The 15,433-nt window shown below is 34.6% G+C and overlaps 3 protein-coding genes across 8 annotated transcripts; 1 reads left to right on the forward strand and 2 right to left on the reverse strand.

Annotated features, from left to right (window-relative positions):
- The first annotated feature begins 1,608 nt into the window (after positions 1–1,608).
- Positions 1,609–3,879, forward strand: LOC137820995 (aspartic proteinase CDR1-like). The gene has a single exon (XM_068625379.1). The coding sequence runs from the start codon at positions 1,735–1,737 to the stop codon at positions 3,073–3,075; it is 1,341 nt and encodes a 446-aa protein (XP_068481480.1). The 5' UTR covers positions 1,609–1,734; the 3' UTR covers positions 3,076–3,879.
- LOC137820994 (pentatricopeptide repeat-containing protein At5g57250, mitochondrial) lies at positions 3,744–15,067 on the reverse strand. Of its 6 annotated transcripts, XM_068625377.1 has the most exons (6): positions 11,913–15,067; positions 11,654–11,835; positions 10,428–10,578; positions 4,922–5,114; positions 4,187–4,328; positions 3,744–4,011 (listed from the first exon to the last, which is right to left on the reverse strand). In XM_068625377.1, exons 1-2 carry the CDS (start codon positions 14,952–14,954, stop codon positions 11,767–11,769), a joined length of 3,111 nt encoding a protein of 1,036 aa, XP_068481478.1. In that variant the 5' UTR covers positions 14,955–15,067; the 3' UTR covers positions 3,744–4,011; positions 4,187–4,328; positions 4,922–5,114; positions 10,428–10,578; positions 11,654–11,766. The 6 variants fall into 6 exon arrangements, with proteins under 6 accessions (XP_068481478.1, XP_068481479.1, XP_068481474.1 ...); XM_068625378.1 differs by lacking the exon at positions 4,922–5,114; XM_068625373.1 differs by having other exon boundaries at positions 11,654–15,067.
- Positions 6,333–7,851, reverse strand: LOC137822444 (uncharacterized). Its single transcript, XM_068627331.1, has 4 exons — positions 7,714–7,851; positions 7,517–7,570; positions 6,586–7,130; positions 6,333–6,504 (listed from the first exon to the last, which is right to left on the reverse strand). The coding sequence occupies exons 1-4, from the start codon at positions 7,849–7,851 to the stop codon at positions 6,333–6,335; spliced, it is 909 nt and encodes a 302-aa protein (XP_068483432.1).
- Positions 15,068–15,433: the final 366 nt, after the last annotated feature.

Below are 15,433 nucleotides of genomic sequence, written 5' to 3' on the forward strand. Positions count from 1 at the left end.
TCAAGATTATACATTGTGAAATACAAATTTCAATTGACAAAATTGGGTTTTTAAATTATATGGAGGTGCCTTTTAAATTATGGAGGTACAAAACGTAATGTAGTCTAACTTGATTCATTTGGTGAGATTTTGGTTCAACCGATCATATGAGATCTATTTTGATAACTCTCGTTACATCCTTGTATCTAATTTTTTGTATGAATTAACATTTTTTTACTCTTATTTAAGGTTCTATTAGAGAGAAGCATTTTTTTAATAAACATTTTATTAAAGTAGTGAATAGTATTTTCTTTAAGCCTTTTCAATCTTCATGAATTAGAAGCATTTGTTTTTTTTTTTAAATTGATAACTAACTATTAGCAACTAAGATTTTAACTACTAGTATTTTAGATTCTAAATTAGTCGACTAATTGAGACCAATTTAGAATCTAAAATATTAGTAGCTAAAACCTTGATAGCTAATTTAGATACCAATTTAAAAATTATTTTATAAATTTTTATTAATAATAAAAATCATTTAGATACAAATAATTTTTTAATCTCTAAAATAATATCTAATTTAGTTAATGTAGTGACTAATTATTTTTTATCTCTAATTTGATTGCTATTTAATGAATTTTTCTTGTAGTGACGTACTTATGATGATATCAATAAACCCCATGCACATTTAACTCAACACAATTTTACTTCATATTTCTATAATAAAAATGGTAGCTACACCAACAAAAGAAAAGGGAAAGAAGGTCATGGATCCAATTGAGGAGGTTAATACTTTGTTTAATGTCAAATTTTTCAAAATGAAGCATGGAAAATTGGGTCATGATGAATTCTATCAATTTCCCATTTACACCTCCCTCTCCAACAATGTCAATACTCTAGTTAGTATTTTGTTCCCATTGCAAACATAATTTCTGGTTCCAATGCATCTATTAATAAGTGACGTTATAGGTTTGGTCATCCTAACAAGATACCCTTTGTGTTGAACTACAACAATGTAATTTTCATAAATTCATGAAACTTACTTTGACTTTTGTTCATACAGTTGTCATGCCAAGTTCCAGCATTTACCATCTTCTGAATTTCTCTGTCTAGTCTATTCTAGTCCATCAGAACTATTTGTCTAGTTTATGCAGAGAGTTGATAATTATGAAAATGTGCAGTAGAAATGTAAGGATGGATTGAGGAGCTGCAAATGATCATGTTTAAGTATGTACTAAGATGCAGGAAAATTTCCAGGGCTTATGTAAACTCAACTCAATGGGATTGAAGGGTTCTTCATGTTAAAAGTGTTGGGGTTACCGTTGTTAAAAAGGTAAAAAATGTTTTGGCTAAACAAAGAAAAAGAATCACTAGCAATTAGAAATGACACAGACATTTATTAGTTGATTATCCCAAAATAAAGATTGTCAAATCATAACAAAAGTTGGTGCTCACTTTCTAGATTGATTCTTGGTAGAGAATGTAAAAGATGGTCCTAGTAAAATAAAATCATGCAACTTTCATGTGGCTGGTGCCTCTTAAGGGCAATTTACTTTTTCATTCCTTGTCATTTTTTGTATATACAAATCATACCTTCCACCAGGTGAATCAATCAATATATATATGTGTGTAAAGCCTAAAGGTTTATTTAGCACTATATATAACTATCTTGAATATCTTGGAAGCAATATATAACTACAATCTACCTATAAACTAAAACAACAAATTCAATAACACAAAGAAGATCAATATTCAATGGCATTTGCATATGAACAATTTCTTCTTCTTTTGTTGATGATTTTTTCAACATGTTTCTCATCAACTAGCAGCATTTCATCTGTTAAAACTCAAAGACTGGTCTCCAGACTCATTCACCCGGGCTCAATTCACCATCCCCACTACAAGCCACATGAAACAGCCAAAGACCGAATGGAACTTGATATCCAACACTCAGCAGCACGTTTAGCCTACATACAAGCAAGGATAGAAGGTTCTTTGGTCTCTAATAATGACCACAAAGCTAGTGCCTCTCCCTCCTTAACAGGTAGAACCATACTGGCCAATATCTCAATAGGCCAACCCCCTATCCCACAACTAGTTGTTATAGACACTGCCAGTGACACCTTCTGGGTCATGTGCTCCCCTTGCACAAATTGTGACAACCATTTAGGTCCACTCTTTGACCCCTTAAAGTCTTCCACCTTTTTCCCACAGTGCAAAATACCATGTGTCTTCAAGGGTTGCAAATGTGACCCTATTCCATTTAGTGCCTCTTATGCAGATAGCTCCACCGCTTCAGGAACATATGGTCGTGATACTATTGTCTTTGAGACAACTGATGAAGGTACCTCTCAGATATTTGATGTACTATTTGGATGTGGCCACAACATTGGATACAATTCAGATCCAGGACACAATGGAATACTAGGACTAAACAGTGCAGCAGAATCTTTGGCAACAAAAATTGGCCAAAAGTTTTCTTACTGCATAGGCAACCTTGATGACCCTCATTACAATTACAACCAACTGATATTAGGTGAAGGGGCAGATCTTGAAGGTTTTTCCACCCCTTTTGAAGTCCACAATGGCTTTTATTATGTCACCATGGAAGGCATAAGTATAGGGGAGAAAAGGCTTGACATAGCTCCAGGAACTTTTGAGATGAAAGAGAATGGCACAGGAGGAGTCATCATTGACACTGGCAGCACTATCAGCTACCTAGTTGATGATGTGCATAAACTAATATACAAAGAAGTTAGAAATCTCATCGGTTGGTCCTTTAGAGGAGCAACAATTGAAAATTCCCCATGGATGTTGTGCTATTATGGTAGTATCAGCAAAGATCTAACTGGGTTTCCAGTGGTTACATTCCATTTTGCTGATGGAGCAGATTTGGCTATGGATTCTAGAAGCTTTTTTAGTCAAGTCAGTAATGACATATTCTGCATGACTATAGGTCCAGCCAGTAACATCGACATTAAAAGTAAGCCTTCAGTTGTTGGATTGTTAGCCCAACAGAGTTACAACGTGGGATATGACCTTGTTAATAACTATGTTTACCTCCAAAGAATTGACTGTGAACTTCTTAGTGGTTGATGATTGTGAATGCATTCACAAATCACAACTCTTGAACTCCAATTAGATCAAGTCCACAACAAAAGCATTATTTGTACACTAACAAGGTAAAGAAAATGGCAATGCTTGCTCTCATACTATATATGGCTTTAATTCTTTTCAATTTAGATACAAGACATTATAACAACTCTTGTATTCTAAGTATTGTGATAATAGCTATCCTCCAAGCTCAAATATAAGCAAAAACAAATTAGTCACACTACATTGGAGACATTTTTCTGTAAAGACTTCCAAGAAAGAAAAATAAGAAGAGAAAGGGTTACTTTATATAATATCTCTTAAATTATAGTTTTGTTTAACTTGTACAAAAACTAATTTTAACTATTATTTAATTTTCTACTTATTCTCTTTCAGAATTCATATTTGTCAAAAACATACTTTTAGAATGATAAATAAAAATAACATCACTAAATTGCACCAATTTCAATTAAACACTTCCTGTCAAGAATAAAATAGAGTTATTTCACAATAAAATCAGAATTAAATTAAATATATTTTTGGAGAGGGTATCGATAAATAAGAATAAATTAATTAGAATTAGGCTAAAATGCAATTTTGCACTCTTTATTTTCTAAACCTTATCTAAGCCATAAATGAATGATATAAGTAGTTTAGGTAGGTGACTGGACTGACAGAAGTAAATTTGAACTATTTATGAATACATCATAATTGTTCTTACATAATATTAATTTTCAATTACCAACAAAAAAAAAACTCTTTTCACACCTTTCAATAATGTTAGAGTTCTATTTTTGGTGACATGAGTAAATCATTCTTCCAGACAAGCATTTTACAATGTCTAACTCCAGTTTTCTCCATAGTCCAGCCATCTCTGTCACGGGCTCAAGAGACACAACCAGTTTGCAATTACATGCAACTAGCTGAGAAATACTTAACCTTAATAAAAAAAACTCAAGATCTATAAGGCCAGAGAGAGTAAGGTAAAAATCTAATGTTTCAAAATCAACCATCATTCAGTTGAAAGAGGGGAAGAGAGGTGGAAATACAAAGAACAATAATCCAACTCAATATGCTTATTTATTATAACATGAATAGAAAGAAAAACACTTACATTTAATCACCATAAAGAAAGGGAGCAAGACTTTGGTCGATACAAGCCTAAAGCAGAAATTAGCATGCAGTTTATCACCTTTCTTCTAGAAATACAACATTATGACAGCTCCTGTATTCTGAGTATTGTGTTAGCCGTCATCCTACATGTATACCATGAACAGTATATAGTAAGAGTAGAAGAACCAACCACAGATGGAAAAAATATTACAAAAATGGTGGAAACTTTGTTCAGAGCAGTAATGTGTAATGTTCAACACACATTGTAACACTTTTACTGCGCTTGGCAGTTACAGAAAGTTATTTTGTTGAAAATATGTTTCTATACAGTTTTTGGTGAACACACACAAACACATATATTCAGATATTATCTTAGAATATTGTATCTTAGATGATCTCTTAGGGCTTGTTCGTATTTTATATTTTGATTTATTAAGTAGGATCTTTATAATATTATAAGAATATCTTACTAGAATATCATTTATAGGCATATCCTATAATTATTTTTATTTATTGTCATCAATCTGAACCTATATAAAATGGACTTTGCAGTGTAGTCCATGCTCAGTTTTCAGCATCTCTCCCATATTTTGCTACTTATTAAGTAATTTCAAGGGTAAAAAATATATAATTCATCCTTAAGTTTCAATCATTTGTCAAAAGACTGTCAGCTTAACACAACCCACCAACCCTAATTTTAATTGCTTTTATAAATAAAACCCTAATTTTAATTTACCCACGAACGAGGTGCATCATTTCAAACGTCCCTGCTCATTTCAAAAAGTTCCTTTGTCCTTCTTCTTCGACCAACAGCAACCAAGTTGCGACAGCGAACGACAACTACGACGTCCTTCTTCTCTCCAACAGTAATGACTGAGCTTGAAGGTGCGAACGACATCAGCGAAGCTCACGGCGACGAACAAAACCAGCTGTCGAAGGCAAAAAGAACCTTTTTTTATTGTGGAGGAAGACCAAACAAGGGAGGTTTTTTTTGCTGCTGTCTTCATTTATTAAGATGAGTAAAACAAAAAGAGAGTCAGACATTACATAGAAGTACTGTGAAAGTCTTCCAACCATGGTAGTTGAATCGATATACAAGTAGTGTATCGGAGAGCTGATTTTCTGAATCGTGTACCGTTTTCGTAAATCGTAAGATTCATAAACATTAAAAAATGTAACATATAATTGAATATATAAGATATGTAGAAATACAAAGAATAGCAAAACAACCTCATAATTCATTTTGAGTGTTGTATCTACATATATATACCACACAATTTCAGCAACACAACCTCAAAAAAAGTATGGTTGTTGCATAAGATTCCTATAACCAACCATGGGTATATGCTACTAAACAAATTTTACATTATAGTCATTCAAAAAATAAGTGTTGTTGTTGCTACTACATAATTACTGCTGGTTGTTGCTTGTACATACTAAACAACTTCAAACAAAAAAATATTCTATCCTAATTATCTTCCTCTCCAACACTTAAGTCATCTTCTATTAAAACTTCTTCTTGAATGTCTTCAATTTCTTCTTCATCTCCTACTATGGATTTTCCATTTTTATTGATTTTGGTATTTAAATTTCTAGGACTTATATTAGCAAAAGAAAAACAAATAAATTTGAATTAGTTATAGTTTGTTGAACTTTCATTTTAAGTTCTAAATAAAATAATCACCTCTGTTCCTTTTCTTGCTTGGCGCTCCCTCTTCAGCATCAAAGCACTCATGTATATTCATCCAAGAGGAATCAATAGGCAAACAAGGATTTTCTTTTTCAGTGATCCATTCATCATCCGATTCAATATCTGACAAACATATGGGATCATAAGTTTCCCCCTTCTCTACTCTTTTATCTCATCTCAAGTTGAAGATTGTACTTCACATACACAAGAGCATTTAATTTTTGTTGTTCCAATTTATTTCTTCTCTTAGTATGCACTTGGTCAAATGTGCTCCAACTTCTTTCACATCATGTTGCACTATATGTGAGGCTCAAAATTTTCATGGCTACCTTTTGTAACTCTTTACCTTCTCTTCCACCAAAGAGCTGTCAAAACAAAAATATATTTAACTGTAATGTAATTAAAAGTTTATAAATCATATAAGAATTGTAATGAGTAATTTAATTACCGGGTTGTTTCATATTTCTATAGTCATGTTCATTCCAAAAAGCCCCTTAGCTCCCTTGAACTTCTCAAGTTGTTGATCAATTGCAACTCTTGTTCTTGCATCTGAAACCATTCTTTGAAATGTCTCATATAAACCAACCATCACCTCACTATGCGGATTGAATTTTTTTTCATAGTGATATCTAACCAATAAAAAATAAGTTAATGAGAGCAAAGAATATAGTGTCACTTAGTAGGAGAAATTTAGAAGTAATTTAGCTTACCTAAGATTGAAGTAATAGGCAGTTGCATAGAGAGGCCTATGTAGTGGTAAATTCCACCTAGTGTCAATAATTTTCCAAACTTTTTTATATCTTGTTTTTTGTTTTTGGAAATTTTCAGCAATTTTCTCTTTAGCTTTGTCCATTGCTTCATAAATATATGGCATGGCTAGTTTTGCATCACCATCTACAAGCCTCAACACTTTTACAAGTGGATTTACACATTTAAGGCAATATGTGATTGATCTCCAAAATCTTCCATCACTTAACACTACATTCATGACTTGTTTGGCCTCATTTTTAGTAGCATGTGAACTAGTAGCCCATTCCTCTGAAGCAAACATTGATCTAAGAGCATTTTTTTGTTGCTTAATACAATTTAATGTAAGATAAGCAGTAGCAAAACGTGTGACAATTGGTCTTGCTAATTCCCTTCCATTAGAATGCTTTCTATACAAATTAAGAACCCATGTGTGCCTATTTATGTAAGTGGTAACTTTCTTTGCATTGCCAATGGTATTGTAAAATACTGGAAGCTCTCCAATATCCTCAAGAATTAGATCAAGACAATGAGCTGGACACGGGACCAAAATAATTTGGTTCTTTTTTCCATTAACATTCTTCCAGCTGCCACAAGGTTAGAAGTACCATTCGTAACTACTTGAACAACATGATCCTCTCCAATTTCATCCACTATGTTGTCTAACAATTCATACATTTTTTCCCATCCTTTATCACATCACTAGTGTCAATGGATTTCAAAAATACAATACCACTTAGACTATTAACAAGAAAATTAGTGAGTGATCTTCCTTTTCCATCAATCCAACCATCACACATCAATGTGCATCCCCATTTCTCCCAATCACTCTTATATTTTTCTAGACACTTGTGTACCTTATCCACAGCTTTTTTTTAGATAGGATACCCTTACCTCATGATAAGGAGGTTTTAAACCTTTCCTATAGTCTCCAACCGCCTTTAGCATCTGGATGAAAAGAGGGCTCCTTACAAGATTAAATGACAATGCATTACCGTAAATGCAGTTGCAAATTTCTATTACATCTTCTCTGTTCTTGTAAGATGCATTAATTATCATTTGCTGGAGATCATTCTTTCTTCTCTTGTAACTTCTCCACAATCCAAGTTCATCTCCTCTTTCTTTTTTCCTTCATCTTCCAGCAGCTTCAAAAAGATTGCCTTCACCTCATCTAGAACACTGCAATAAGGGATAACGTCTTTCTTTGTTCCAGCAAGATGATGCTTCATCCTTGCTATTCCACCCCAACAACCATGACAGCAAAACTTACATTTTACTTGTAGATGGTGATGTAAAACCAGTCATGTCATATATTTATGAAGCAATGGACAGAGCTAAAGAGAAAATTGCTGAAAATTTCCAAAAGCAAGAAACAAGATATAAAAAAGGTTGAAAAATTATTGACACTGGGTGAAATTTACAACTACATAGGTCTCTCCATGCAGTTGCTTATTACCTCAATCCTAGGTAAGTTAAATTACTTCTAAATTTCTCCTACTAAGTAGCACTATATTCTTTGCTCTAATTAACTTTATTTTTTATTGTGTTAGATATCATTATGAAAAAAATTTCAATCCGGATAGTGAGGTGTTAGTTGATTTATATGCGACATTTCAAATAATGGTTTTAGATGCAAGAACAAGAGTTTCAAGACATTATAGTTGAATATATTTTTGTTTTGACAATTCTTTGGTGGGAGAGTTATGGGGAGAAGGTAAAGAGTTACAAAAGGTAGCCATGAAAATTTTGACCAAGTGCATACTAAGAGAAAAAATAGATTGGAACAATAAAGATTAAATGCTCTTGTGTATGTAGAGTACAATCTTCAACTTGAGATGAGACAAAAGTGTAGAGAAGAGAAGGGGGAAACTTATGATCTCATATGTTTGTCAGATATTGAATTGGATGATGAATGGATCACTGAAAAAGAAAATCTTTGTTTGCCTATTGATTCCTCTTGGATAAATATACATGAGTATTTTAATGTTGAAGAGGGAGCTCCAAGCAAGAAAAGGAACAGAGGTGATTATTTTTATTTAGAACTTGAAATGAAAGTTCAACAAACTATAACTAATTCAAATTTATTTGTTTTTCTTTTGCTAATATAGGTCCTAGAAATTTAAATACCAAAATCAATAAAAATGGAAAATCCATAGTAGGAGACGAGTTAGAAATTGAAGACATTCAAAAAGAAGTTTTAATAGATGAAGATGACTTGAGTGATGTAGATGTTGGAGAGAAAGATGATGAAATATGAATGATTAGGATAGAATATTTTGTTGTTTGAGGTTTGTTTAGTATGTACAAGTACAAGCAACAACCAGCGGTAATTATGTAGTAGCAGCAACAACAACACTTATTTTTTGAATGGCTATAATCTAAAATTTTGTTTAGTAGCATATAGTCATGGTTGGTAATAGAAATCTTACGCTGCAATCACACTGTTTTTTGAGGTTGTGTTGCTGAAATTGTGTGGTATATATATGTAGATACAACACTCAAAATGAAATGAGGTTGTTTTGTTATTAATTGCATCTTTGCATTTCTACATATCTTATATATTTAATTATATGTTATATGAATCTTACGATTCACGATAGGAAACGCTACACAATTCAGAAAATCAACTCTCCGATACACTACTTGGATCTCGATTCAATTACCATGCAATCCACAACCATTGTTCAAGTGTTGCTTGAAAACACATTCATTTTTTAAACTTTGAATTTAGTTGTTCCAAAGAAGTTCACAGGTCTAGTTCATCAAAATGTTGCTTCAAAAAAAATAAAGATAAACAGTATTATTTATCGTGAAAGATAAGAAAGAAACCAGTTTTCTCTAAATTTGTTCAAACTCTCATAACATAACTTTCAAGCATAACAATTTTCCATGGTAAACTGAGACGTGACTATATGTAATCTTAGCCAAAGGTTCATTTCTTCCAAGCCAAGAACTTTTCAGATTCAATTCAAGTCAATGAAAATTGAAAAGAAAAATAAAATAACAATTCAGTTGGCATTGGAAACAGCATCATCAGAAAACTTCAAAGTTTATGTTTCCCTCATCAAAATGAGGATTAGCTTTTCTTCCCCCAATTCAAATTTATATACATAAAAAAGAGAGAAAAGAAAAAATAAGTCTGAGCAGTGTGTATACAATGTGTCTTCTCTAATTTTTCCAGGTATTTGGGTTTCCTTGTCTGCCTTTCTTCTTAACTAATAAAATTTTATTTCTTTTTTCATGTTTAATAAAGCCTATTTTATGAGGATGTTATGATTCTTAAGTCCATATAATTTATTTTATGAGCAAAAGGTATCTAATAAACAACAGTAGAAAGAAAAAGCAATCATGACATGACACACTCACAAAAAGGCACTAAAAATTCACACAAATTAAAGAAAAGTGTTTCAGTCTGTTCATTTTGAGCCTAAGAAAAAATACTTCTTGTTATTTATTTTGGTATACAATACAAGCACTATATTAGCCAGCATATCTCAGCAATCAATGAAAACCACAAATAATTGAAAACAGAAAACAAATAGAGTATGAAACTAATTTCTTCACCTATCCAGTGTAAGTATATACAGTTTAATAAAGTGAAAAAAATGTAAAAATAAAATAAAAACATTGAATAGTTGTTGTAGGGGAAACCAATTAAAAAGGAATTAAAAAAATAAAGGTTTAATTTTATCTTCAACAAGATGTGCTTTAACAGAATCATTGTTGTAGCTAAATCCCTTTACTGGAAAGAACTATAATTTAAGCAACAAATCCAAATTAGATGAGAAAGGTGTATGTATATTACCATTTCTATAGTGGCTCAGTGTTGAGTCCAACAGGTTCCTTAGTAGTCACTTCATAGGTGAAAGTGCCAAACGGGAACAAGGACAGACAGTAGTTTCATCAACCATATTATATAACTGCCTTTTCATACAGGATCCAGCACTGATTCAGTCCTGTGACTCAGCATGAAACAGATTATCAGAAATAAAATGGACATGTCAATATCAATAATACCCTGAATGAGCTTTCAGTGCCTCGTGCTTCATACTAAAGTTTATCATAAGGTTATATAAATAAAAAATTATGATTATTTCTGCAATATATTTTAGGCTGATATTGTTTCCCGTCCCTTTTAGACATTTATCCTTTTCAGATTGGTGATTAGAGCAGAAAGACAGACAGAGGGCTACAAAATCACTTCCCTGCCTGTCTGGTTATTACTACAATGGAAACGGGAAAACTTATTCGTCTATATCATTGCAAGGAAAAGTAAAAGAGAAAGAGACCACTGCCGGTCTGATCCTAACTGGAAATTGCCTTGGGTTATCTAAAAACCTCATCCAGATCATAGAACATGACAGAAATTTCTCATTTTTATAATCACACATACATTACTATTATGCATTTATAGAAAGGTTTAACCCTTTAAGGGAAAACAGAAAGGGTGCCATATTCATTGACTTCCATGAACTGATTTACCAGAAGCATGGACACACAGATCAAGGTTGATGGTATGCTTTAAGGCTGAGGGCTAGGAAAGGAGGAAAAGAGTGAAAGACACCTTCTGGCAGCGAAAGCATGTATTGTATTGCAATACCATAAACTGATACCCCTATTTATTTAGTAATAAAATTAGATCCAGGATTAGCACAGGTCCAAGTCTTTGGACAATAGGATTAATAATCAGAATATCTCCAAGCATTGGGGACGGGGAACAGCCGAATCACAACCAGATTGACCAAATAAAATTGAAAGACAAAGGGTAAAACTTAAAAGCACACAAACCAATAGACACTAGCAATTACACGCAATAAATGTAGTAATGCAGAAGACAATAAACCTGATACGACAATGGAAATTGTAAAGAACATAGATGCCATGCCAAAATTGTCTAACAAAGAAGTTATGATTTCCATAATTTAAAAGGTGACATTAATCTTTCAGGTAAGTTTAAATAAATTGTGTCAAGTACCAAAGGAATGGTAAACCATTATTTAGAAGCTTAATTATAATGAAAAAATTATGTACCTGCAGGTCTCATCCGTGTGCTCTCTTTGCCAGCAGCACACAGGGAGTAGTCCAAACACTAAAAGAATCCTCCTTTTTTTTTCCCACATGTTCAGTTCATGGACTCTGTCAAATCAGAAAGCATTTCTTTCGCTGATTGATTTGCTTTCTGAAGTTCCCCTTTGGCACAAAGTGCAGCAATTCTAGAATAATAGAAGTCAAAACCATGCATCTGGGATCTTGTCATACAATCACCATTATTTGTTGTAAGATTACTTACATCTTTGTCATCACAAGATCCAAGATTCGAACCACTTTTGCAAGAGGAAGGTAGAATGCTTGAGCATTTTGAACCAAGATCCTTGTATTCATAAATCTTTTCTCGTTTATGGAATCCTTGATTATAAGTGGACAACCTTTGAACAGGAATAAGTATACAGGCAATTTCATTGAGAACTGTAACAGCTTCTTGAACCCTTCCTTGCTCACACAAAGTGGCAAGGAAATCACTTATTGACTCAGTATCAACCTCCTTGTTGACTATGTTCATCAACTCTGCCACATTCTTGGATTGGAGCATTTCTCTCAAGACACTCCTGGCTTCTTCCATCCTTCCCTTGGTACAAAGACCTCTTATCAAATATAAGAACCCAAAAAAGTCAGGTGATACATCTTTCCTCTTGAACTTATAATAGAATTCAAGGGCTCCTTGCATGTCACCCTTTTGGCAATAGCAATTAATTGCAGCACTTATAGTCAAACTGTCAGGCTCAATATATTTTGTCTCCATATCATTAAGAAGCTCAAATGCCTTTTCCAATTGTCCAAACTTAGAAATGCCATCAAGTAATGAATTGTAAACTTGTACTTTAGGCTGAAAGCCCTTGAGGACCATTTTCCTGAAAATATGCTCTGCATCTAGCAAAAATCCCTCTCTACATAGAGCATAAACTACTGTAGCGTAAGTTATTTCAGAGGGTACCAAATTAAGTTTCTCTATCGAATCCAACAGCCGAAATGCCTCAATAAGACATCCCTCGTGGCACAATCCATTTATGATTGAATTATATATGACTATGTTCAATTTCATCCCCTTCCTTTCAACAAAGGCACAGAGATCCAATGCTTTATTGAGATATCCTCCCTTGCACAAGCCGTCAATAACAATTGCATAATCAACATATGTGACTGGTAAATTATCTTGAGTCTCTGTAACAAGCTTATACGCATCTAAAGATCTACCCTCCTTTAAGAGAATCTTGAGAATAGAAGCAGGAAAAATGTCAGCTAAAGAGTAATCCACCGTTTTTCCAAGATATTGAAGGGCACTGTTGACATCTTTCAGACAGAGGTAGCATGCAAGTATACTTTGTACCATTGGTTCAACTAGACCATATTCTTTCAGGAAGCTGTTCAAAAGGGGCATAATTTTCTCCCTGTTCCCATTACTAAGATACCCTCTCAAAATTGAATAATAAGACTTGCCCGTGACAGGTTGGCCTCTCTTTTTCAGCATCATGCACATATGATTTGCATCATCAAGTAACCCTCTTTGACATAATAAAAAGATGGAATCATTACATACTGCATTATATATGTCTGGTCCCAAACCATCCATTCTGTAAACTAAATCTAAAGCCTCTTTTGTACTGTTTTCTGCAAAAATTGTCTTCATTAACATCCTAAATGTAGGTATATTCAACTCGAGACCTGAGTGATTGAGTTCAAGTAATGCATCGATGGCCAATTCTGCCATACCATTCTTGCAGAGGCCATTAATAATACTATTGTAGCACGCGGATGACAGGATTGAAGTCTTTCTAAATTCATCAAATACCTCAAGTGCCTCGTCAATTCTACCTACCTTGCAATACCCATCAATCATTGTGCAGTAAGTCACTGAATTTGGAACCAGATCCATTTCAGACATTCCTTTGTAAAGTGCATAAACATCTTCAAAAGCCCCCATCATAAACAGGGCTTTGATCAGTACATTACACATCACAACATCCATAGCAATCCCAGCTTCTTCTATTCGCTTCCTTGTCTGCAAAATCCCGGGAATGTTTTCTTCTGCAGTATACCCATGCAAAAGTGTGCTGTATGTAATCACATCTGCAGCAACATTTTTCGACAACTCATCCGCCTCTAATGTCCTCCCATGCTTGGATAAACCATTCATAACAACATTGTATGCAACAACACTAGGACTGATCCCGCTCCTCTCCATTTCATCAAACAGACTAAACACCTTATTGAAATCCCCTCTCCTTCCAAACCCATCAATCAAAATCACAAACACATATTCATCCATTTCAATTCCCAGTTCTTTCATGCCCTCAAAAACAGAAAACGCTTCCTCCACCTTACCCTTCTTACAATAAGCAGACATGATTGCACTGTATGTGACTTTATTAGGTCTATGTCCTTCTTTTATCATCTTGGCCAGGAAAGTAAACGACTTCTCCACGTCACCTAGCTTGGAGAACCCATCTACAAGCACAGTATAACTCACACAATCATGACCTATACCCTTCTCCTCCATTTCCCTCATCCTCCTTAAAACCTCAACTAAAACCCTTTCCTCAACATACCCACAAGCCCAAGCACTGTACAAAACAACATCCAATCCCAACCCTTCCTTCTCCATCCACTGCACCAAACCACATACTTCTCCAATCCTCCCCATCTTACAAAGAGCCCCCACAAGAGCCGTGCAAGTCACCACATTGGGCCTCAACCCCCCACAATCAGTGACACTCTTAAAAAAATCCACCCCAATTTCCGGTTTTCCAACCCTACAAAACCCAGAAATCACGGAACTACACACAAAATCATCAAAAGGGCACCTAACTCCATCCTCAGCCATCAACTCCAGCACCTCAACGGCCATACCCATGAGCCCCTTTGAGCTCAATTCATGAACCATCAAACAAAAGGTGAAAGAAGAAGGTACCACGGCACGGTCCCTCACAGAACGCTGCAAAACGGAGAGAGCTTTCTCAGGGTCGAGGCGTTGGGTACAGAGGCCTTGGATGAGGGTATCCCACATGAAGGGGTGAGTGATTTTCAAGTGGGTGTGCATGAATTGTTCTGCTTGTTCGAATTTGTGGGATTTGAGGAGTGCCCATGCGAGGAGGGAGAGGGTTCGGGGATTGGTGGGGGCGTTGTTGGTTTGCAGCTGAGAGAAGAAGTGGCTTATTAGGTTGAACTTTTGGAGGTGGAAGAGGAAAAGGAGGAAACGGTTGATGGGTTTGGGAGTGGGGGTGAAGCCACGCTTGAGCAAGGTTTGGAGGGACAAGGGTGGTGGGTGGAACAACATAGAAAGGAAAAGACAATGCTTGGATTTCAAAAACAACGTTGTTCTTGTTCCAACATTGGATGAAAATTGAAATGTCACTTCCTTTGGTTAGATTCTGTTCAGTTTTGAGACTGAGTTGGAGCAGAGAGAGTTACATGATCAGAGGTGCTCTCTCCCACTTCAATTGGGCCTTACCGATCACTGAATACAAATAGGCAGTTTCTTCCTGCACCCCTACATTTTTCTTCCTGCACCCCCACAAAGTTGCGCAAAGACAAAACTATCCCTATATAAACTGTACATTTATTTTTTTTGTATTCCGGATTATGAAATCCGATAAATTTTCGGATTGGCACTTCCGGTAAATTTTTGGATTGGCACATCCAGTAATCTCTTGGATTGATGTTTCTGGTAGTACATGAATGATATTGTTAATCTAAAATAAAAAAATGCAAAACATTCATAATTGAGAAAATCATTCTGGATCCACCAATCTGTAA

The sequence above is a fragment of the Phaseolus vulgaris genome, chromosome 9 (genome assembly GCF_000499845.2).
Source record: "Phaseolus vulgaris cultivar G19833 chromosome 9, P. vulgaris v2.0, whole genome shotgun sequence".
NCBI lineage: Eukaryota > Viridiplantae > Streptophyta > Magnoliopsida > Fabales > Fabaceae > Phaseolus > Phaseolus vulgaris.